This window comes from Pygoscelis adeliae, unplaced genomic scaffold, assembly GCF_000699105.1.
Source record: "Pygoscelis adeliae isolate BGI_AS28 unplaced genomic scaffold, ASM69910v1 Scaffold206, whole genome shotgun sequence".
Taxonomy (NCBI): Eukaryota; Metazoa; Chordata; class Aves; order Sphenisciformes; family Spheniscidae; genus Pygoscelis; species Pygoscelis adeliae.
The window spans coordinates 399,913-408,623 of record NW_008825052.1 but is presented as its reverse complement, the minus strand read 5'-3'; the positions used below and the strand labels follow the sequence as shown (position 1 = coordinate 408,623).

Here is an 8,711-nt window from a genome sequence, read left to right as displayed (position 1 = left end):
CCAGTTCCTTCAGGACCCGCAGATGGATCTCATCGGGTCCCATGGACTTGTGCACCTTCAGGTGCCTTAGAGGGGCTTGAACCTGATGTTCTCCCACAGTGGGCAGCTCTTCATTCTCCCAGTCCCCGCCTTTGCCTTCTGCGGCTTGGGCAGTGGGGCTTGAGCACTTGCTGGTGAAGACTGAGGCAAAAAAGTCATTGAGTACCTCTGCCTTCTCCATATCCCGGGTAACCAGGTCTCCCGTTTCGTTCCAGAGAGGGCCCACATTTTCCCTCATCTTCCTTTTATCCCCGACGTACCTATAGAATCGTTTCTTGTTGCCCTTGACATCTGTCTGTAACAGAACTTTTTTTTTTTTATAAGCACCACTTAACATCTATGTAGTATCTGAATATGTAATTATATCTTCTGATTGAAATAACACACACTACCTTAAAGGAGGACACACCCCTCCCAACACACACACTAATTACTAAAATGTCTACAACACAATGCTAGCTGGTACCCTTTCACCAGTGACTGCCCATACATACTCAGTAGAAGCTGAACCAATAGGTTCAAAAGCACCAAGTTAATTGAGAGTTTTAACCAGAAATACTAGAGAAAGAGATAATTACACTTACTCACATCCCAAAAAACCTGTTTTGGTATTTTCAGACAAAGGTGTTTAATAAGGTCAAGATATTATTCAAAAACTAAGCTTCATTTCCATGTGTAGTTTTTTCAATTATTGTTTTGTTTAAATCCCTGCATGTGTATCCCAGCTTAGGACTCTCTTCCATGCCTAAGTAATATTCCTGCCACCATACACCAGCTATCCTATTTTGTGTCCCTCCTTCCTCCCCCAGATGTAATCTCTCCACAAAAAATAGGCTCCAACAAGTGCCGATCTGGATGAATGGGAGACTAGTATCCATATGGCAAGAAACTGTGCTTAGGAAAGGGTTAGTTTAGACACAGTTTAAAAGTATGAAATGAAAAATTAAATGCAAATTGTAATTCATGATTTTGAGCTTCACCTTCTACCAAACAGCATTTTAAAACACTTACAGCCAGAATAATCTTTGCCAGCTTCAAGCAAAGTGGATCTGAATCAACGTCTACAAGTTTATATAATGTCTTCAGAAGCACACTTCTTCTTTTAAATCTTTTTCCAAGCATATTTCCTTCATTCAATGCTTGATAGAGCTTGGTGCAAGCCAGACAAAGATTTTCTATATTTTCTTCTACTTGAAGGGGTGGGAAGGGAGAGAAAAATAAAAAATAATTATCAGTGCCACCTTTTCCAGAGCATCTCAATAGACAAAGACACAGGAGAACAAAATAAAGAATGGGTTGCACAACAATAAAAATAAGGCGCCCAATAAATCTCTTAAAATGATAATGCGATCCTCAGAAACAGTTTTATTCTGCTCTTTCAAAAAGAAGAGACTCAAGCCAAGAAATCACAGAGCCAAAATAATACCTAAAGCTAAAATGAAACTCACCTTTAATGCTTAATAATCAGATTGACAAAATGTCTACCAGGAAACTGTGACTCTAAATATATTCTTTAAAGAGCTCCACCAAACATTACATGTGAAAAAGAGACAGTTAAGGAATATTTTTCTGCCTGTATACATAACCTAATACATCAAATCTTGCTGGGATTAAGAACAAGTGAATGTAAAAACTCATTAGAACTCTCCAATGCATAGTAGAGATGCAAGATATATTTGAGTGGACTGTTGGCCTACTGACAAAAAAAAGTCATCTACCTTCTAACCTGAGTCCCTCAGATACTATTTAAAAAATACAAAAATAAAATGTGCACTAAATTATTACAAAATCTGCATCTCAACACAACAGAATCATGTACATGCTTACTTCAGAGGGAAAAGGAAAAGTCTTGCCTATTTTTAAAATTCAAGAGTGAAGGGTTTTTTTTCTTTTCTTACATTTGCTTTTGTCTATAAGGTGACACTAATAAAGCACCATATAAACCCACTTAAACTGCTTGTATAAACTCTGCATTTACTCAGGATGTACTTCATAGCTGAAATAGAGTCATATTCAAGGAGGCAAAGCACTTGTGATGAAATGTATATGAACAGGAAATTACAACAAAAACCATTATATCTAAGGCCCCAAACCTGTAGGCAGATTCAAGGACCCACTTCTCATGCTGAGCAGTGCCTGGAAGCTCTCAATTTGCAATCATCATACTCAAGGAACAGCAATGACTATTCCATGTCTACTCCCATCATGACAGAAAATTTAACAAAATCTAGCATGATTCTAAACCCTCTGCTCCAGTAAGCAGTGAAACAGGAGTGGTGAGGAACCAAAATTGAAAGGTCTCCACTCCATTTCATCAAAATTAACAACAACAAAAAATATTCATCACTCATCCCATGGGGCATTTTTGAAGCTTATCCTCCCTTGGGTACTGGAATGTAACAAAATAAAGTATTTGCTCCTCTAGAAAAAGAGACTTTGGGGTTCTATTTGGTTTTGTCATAAAGCAATCATCTCAAGCGCATGATCTTCATAAGATTTTAGACAATAATTAAGTTCCAGGTTAATCTTCAGGTTTGTTTTTGAATGGAAAGTTTTCTGGAAACATTTTTGAGGGAGAAAGGGGAAGAAAAAGGCTTTTCTATTTATATATAAAAAACTAAATGTGACTTAAATGCATGTGCAGGGAATTAGCTGAAAGGTACAGAGCAAGTGGCTGCACACAAAATTAAAAAATATTGAATTACCAACAGACCCACTCAGAACATTAAAATTATGGAATTCTATTATTCATTTTGATAGGAAAAACTGCAATTGTGCAGTAAATAGCCTAAATAAAGCAATATAACACGCAGCTGCAGGAGGTAATGATGCAATTCAGTTACAATCTGTGTGAATATTCAAGAAGCAGCAAAACTCTTAACTTCAAGGTTTTTGTAGTACTACATTCAATCAACTGGTGAGAAGGTATCATTAGATAATTTCATCTATTATTAGAAAAACTAAGCCATAATCAAGTTTTTAAAAAAGCTGAAAAAACCCCAACACACTAACCAAATCAAGTGAAGACTGAGGAAAAGGGACATGAAAATTGATTTTCCTTAGTTACATTCATGACAAGGGAAAGACATGATTAGATTTTACCTCTAAATAATGTTTTGCTTACCTATAAAGAACATCTCGCTATGCAAAACTTTAACTCAGTGGCTCATATTTGACAATCTCAGCATTAAGCAAGGAAAATGTGAAGCTGCATAGCTGTTTTCAAATTTCCTGATCACTGTTTTTCTACACATCAGTCACAGATGTGGGAATGAGAATCCTGTCTTTTAAAAATAATGATATATTTTGGGAATCACTCAGTACTGTATAGGTGTTTCATACTCATCAACATCTGCAAAATTATGCAAAAAAAAAAAAATCTAATCTGTACCATGCTATAATGAACACTGCAGAAGATCCCGTAAAACAGAATCAGTCCCCTAATTTGACACTCACTTTCAACCACTTGTAAAAGCCAATCTACTTTCTATATTCCCACCAATCAAAGAAATATAATGTCTATAGAAGGCAACTAAACAACCTTTTGAATGAAATGTTAAAATGGATTTCAGAGTTCAATCTTTCAAGCCATACTTAATTTACTCAATTTTGCTTCAATATTCTGGGTCATTACATACTTTTCTGAGACATCTAACACTTTAAGCACAAATGGAAAATTTTCATTAAGATTTCCTTAGTTTTCTAAAATTAATTGAGACCTTCAATAAAGTCTATGCTTAAAACAGTTAATCTGTGCAGTACTTTATTCGTAAAATTATTGCCTCATCACTGACTGCTAAGCTGGCAGAGCTATGTTGTCTAAAATAAGGTAATTTAATCAGACAAGATCTTCTCTAAACCAGTATTTTTTTTACAGAATCACAGAATGGTTGAGGTTGGCAGGGACCTCTGGAGATCATCTGGTCCAACCCCCCTGCTCAAGCAGGGTCAAGAGACAGTTGCCCAGGCCAGTTTTACATTGCAAAGTCACTGAACATGTGAAAGCATAAAAGGCTACATAGTCCAACTACTGTTATTCTTTTGAAGTAAACACAAATGAGTCCCGTGTTTCCTGCAGGAAATAGTACAGAAAATACACCCTTTCAAGAACAGTGTTACCCACCTTTTTCTAGTTCATGCAGAATTGGTAGAATCTTTATATGCCAAAAGATTTCTTCCTCTTCTGATTCATTTATTCTTGTTTCATCCTCTAAGCCTTCAAAATACATTCAAAACAAAAGCACACGTTCAGTGAAGGTTTCAACTTCTACACAAATAAATAGCTACAAATACTTTATTCATCAGTCAGAAAAAAAATCCAAAAATGTCACATTTTGCTATATTCTGGGTTATTCTACCTATTCAAGCTTTTGTTTTTATTTACATTTTCTCAAAACCAAAAGTTTCAAACAAAACTAGATGGATAAATGTTTTGATATGTAAAGCTGTACTGTAAAGCCAGATTTGCTTTTGTCTGCTGACATTAATGTTTCATTTGATGGCTGAATTGGAAGGTAATGACTACTTTTACATCAACATGTCCTACTATTTTCAGCTCTGTGTCCAAGTGACAGCTTATTCTGTGTTAAAAAATATCCATACTACTGACAATCCTCTAGGATTGTACAATTTTACCTAGTACACATGCACAATATTACACTAAGCTTGGTTAACTGACTCTTTGGTCAGTTAGGGAAAAATAATCTTGTTATTTATTACCTCCTGCTAGCAATTCTAACCACTTCATGCAATTAGTTTTGAGAACGACTGGGCTATATTTTTGTAAAATGCATGTTTCCCTCCTATTCTTTGTTACATTAAACAATTTCTCACACAGCATCTTGGGAAATGAGTAGCAAACTACAGGTATCTGAAAGACATTTTGCCTCCATTAAACATGTCAGAAACCTTGAAGGAAACCAACTCCCAGTTTTTTTGGCCACCCTCAACCAATTTCCTCCACAGTGACTCAGAAAGAGCTATTGTTCATTATCAGAAACCTTGTCCACTTCACAAAGAGAAGTTTTAAAAAATACTTCAGCTTTTTTTATACTTTGCTTCGAAAAGAAAAGACAAAAAAAGTCTATCAGCAGACATCAAGTTAAAAATTGGTAGAAGAAAAGATCAGCGGTCTGGAATTCTGCTGGAAACAAGACTGGGAGCATGGATCTGTTTTCAGATTGGACAAGGGAGTTGGGGAAACATGGTTTATTAAAAAATGGATTCCAGAATTGACTTTCATACGGATGCATTATCAGTGGGAATTATTCCGACTTGCTGAACATCCTTTTCACGTTCACCTGGCACTATGTGAAGTGACAGAATTCTGGTCTTGACTATTGGCCCACTACAGCTGGAGAGCCAGAGTTTCTGCACAACTTGAGTTTTAAAGGATCTAACAATTGCTTACAAGGTGCATGTAGGCATATTTTTGGAGTTCAAGATTAGGTTAAGCTCCTTATTTTGCAGGCAACCAAAGTTGTTGTTATAAAGATGGGGTTTGGCTTGTTGGGTTTTTTCCTTTTAAATAGGGAAATAAAAGTCACACGACTCCACCAAATAACATGAAGAAAGCCATTAAGACTAGTATGCGTTTTTTTTAAGTGACAGATTTGTCAGAAAGTGTCTCCTACCGTTCATTACTAGCTCTTGCATTTAAATGACAATGTAAATTCTTAACATAATCATTATCAAACACAAAAAATACTGTACTACATGAGAACACTGACATTGAGAGGTTTGCATCATGAGAATAGTATCTCAGACCTTAAAAAAATGACTGTCTACTGAGCACTACTTCGAACAGCGAAACAATTAAAAACTTCCTATTTTAAAAGCTTGCTCTTTAAAAAAAAAAATCCAGACTCTTTTTGTGTATCTGTATTAACTTTAACTGTCTATCTATATTTTACACAGAATGAATCTATCAATTATATCTATTTCAACAGATTATACAAAAATGCTGCTATTTCATAAGTAATATACTGGTAAGTATGTTATTACAATAACTATATCTTGTTGTGTGCAGATATACATATTAGTATAAGTACATGTTATTAGGTAATATTATTATTACTTATTTTGCAGACCTTCTCTATTTTCTAGATCAAATGAGTTAATAGTCTTATTTAGATAGAGCAGTAGCTTAATTAATAAAACGCTATGCAGCATTTGCAATGAAGTGAAAGTTCTGCTCCGGATAATGTAAGAGCACAGCTGAAATGAGAACACTAGAATAGTTTGCACTGTTCCTTCCTGCCACAAAACCCACATATCGACTCAATTATTTCTTTTCTTTCCAATTTGTAGCTACCTCTCTTAAACTGAAAGATGGGACTGACTTTCTAACTACACACACGCTTAACAAAGTTAAGCAAGAAATAGAATAGTTCATGTACGCATTTTCAGATATGAACAAACTTCTCAGTAGAAAAAAAATTAACAAAGCCGTTCAATTTTTAGTTCAGAACAAAAAGAACTGATGTTTTGTGCCACTCTGCTGCAGTTGTCTCACATTCATCAGAAAAATATAGCAACCTAAAAGTCATAATGGCATAATTTTTTTAAACAAATATCTCTTGTAACTAGGAAAAATAAAGATAATCAGCTTTTACTAAACAATATTAGTCCTAGCAATAAGAATGAACAGGAAATACATGATTATAAAGAAAAGCAACATTAATAAATTGTAAACTTGCATGTGTCTCAGTCCTGGGAGATTTTTAAGGTGCTGATGAAAAGTTACGGCACTAGTTGTATTTAAAATATTGCAGAAGCTGTCCTGAACCTTCTGATTGAGCGAATCACAATTCAACAGCAAAAATACTAAAGCAAAAGAATTCAGCAAGTTGAAGTTCATTGTCTCAGTTTTTCATAGGTCTTAACAACAGCTTTGCGTTCTAGTCAAAAAAAAAATCACTAATCAGTCTACATTTATTGGTTGCTGTTTTTAGCATGTAAATACAAGAGCCTTAGCAACACTGAGCTTTCAAAAGCTGTGTATGCCTGACTTATCATGTTTAGCCTTCTCACGGAATACTGAGTGGCTACGAATCTATCAATATTAAAACAATCTACCTCCTCTCTAAAATGTGAAAGTATAAACACAAATCATATCAGAAAATAGAAATAATCTGTAAATGAACACTCCCCCCAGGACCCCACTATAGAGAAGAAATGATTGAGAATTCCTACTGCTATCCCACTGTTTATTCTGGGATTAAAGATGAAGTATGCACAAACTAAGGAAGCTACATAATGTGAAAAAAAGAAACGATCCTAATAACACATATGATTTTTTTCAATAGCACCGATAAAAGAGCACAAATAAATTAAAAGGCTTATAAACAGAGAAAATACAGCCCCACAGAATACTAACTCCCATGACATGGTAAATACTCTCAGCTCCTCTGAAGGAAATGAAAGCAGAGCACATTACAGCCTTCACCAGAATGATCCAGAATAATGCACTTCTCAGTTCTAGAAAAATCGTAATAAAGCATGATAATAGCAGAGTAGAAACTTCAAGTTTCCATACCAGACTCTAAAATATGCACATGCCATGTATGAAACGTGCCAGCTATGAAGGAACCTTAATTAAAATCTGTTATGTAAAATTAGCAAAATGCATCCCTACAGGGCAATCCAGAATCTGTATCTTCAGCTAATATAGCCTGGCGTAACTTTATTAGTTCCTGTGCAACTATGCCAGTTTACAAAAAGTGATGAGCAAACAAGGTGTTAATGGATTGGCAAATTCTTAAGCCTACATATGGGAAAAATAAGAGAGAAAATATCAACAGATTTTTAGAGTGAAGATTTCTTGAATATTGTTTCTCTTTACCAACATCAGTAAAAAAACGCAATACATCTAGAAAACAAAAAATATTGGTCAGTGAATAAAGAAGAAAAAGATCTTCAAATCACAAGAATTAGATTATTTCTATTTGACTATATTTCACATTTTTTGACTGGAGATTGAAATGCCTTATGAAGTACCTGTTACTCTTCTCTTCCAGCCTGTACTCCTTGGCCATGATGAACTTCTGCCGGGCTTTTTAATCTGGTCACTAAAAGATACAGTATAGACACACACAGAGTATATCAGAATGCTTCTTTCTTCACATGTACTCAGTATGAGATCTGCATATTAATAACTAATTGAAAAGATCATAAGCTATTTTACTAAGTTAGTAGGTAATCTGCTCATTAAAAATGACATATAAATACAACTTCCTCCAGTACGTATTACAGAAAGCTCCTTCAGAAATACTGACATATTTACACCACAAGAGGTCACCGTTATGGAACACAAAACCTAAAGCATTTCCACTTGTACAATAAAACTGAAAGCTGAACCAAGAGCCAATTTTTATTTTATCATCAGTTTCATTAACTGAATATAAACTCAACTAGCTTAAAACTGTAAGTTCATCCACTCACAAGGACAGTGATTTCTTCTGATAGAATTAACACTTTTAAAAGATTTAATGAGAAGAATTTTCAAAGAAACAAACACTTTAGCAACCTTTAATGTAAATATTAGAATTTCCAGGTCTGCCTGTGAACTACTGCTAGTAGTGGTGTAGTGGTCACTAGTTCTGTTAGTACAAGAAACACGTATGTTGTCATTTCTTTGTAAAGCAACAGTGAGTAATGCCATAATTCCTGCT

General features: G+C 34.9%; 1 protein-coding gene across 1 annotated transcript in view; it reads right to left on the bottom strand.

The window, feature by feature from the left end:
• ARMC2 (armadillo repeat containing 2) overlaps window positions 1-8,711 on the bottom strand; it is a 73,078-nt gene that overhangs the window by 38,282 nt on the left and 26,085 nt on the right. Inside the window, exons 7-9 of the mRNA XM_009326397.1 lie at window positions 8,038-8,108; window positions 4,163-4,255; window positions 1,051-1,226 (exon numbers count right to left, since the gene is read on the bottom strand). Coding sequence (XP_009324672.1) covers window positions 1,051-1,226; window positions 4,163-4,255; window positions 8,038-8,108 — 340 coding nt within the window. The remainder of the gene's footprint in view (window positions 1-1,050; window positions 1,227-4,162; window positions 4,256-8,037; window positions 8,109-8,711) is intronic.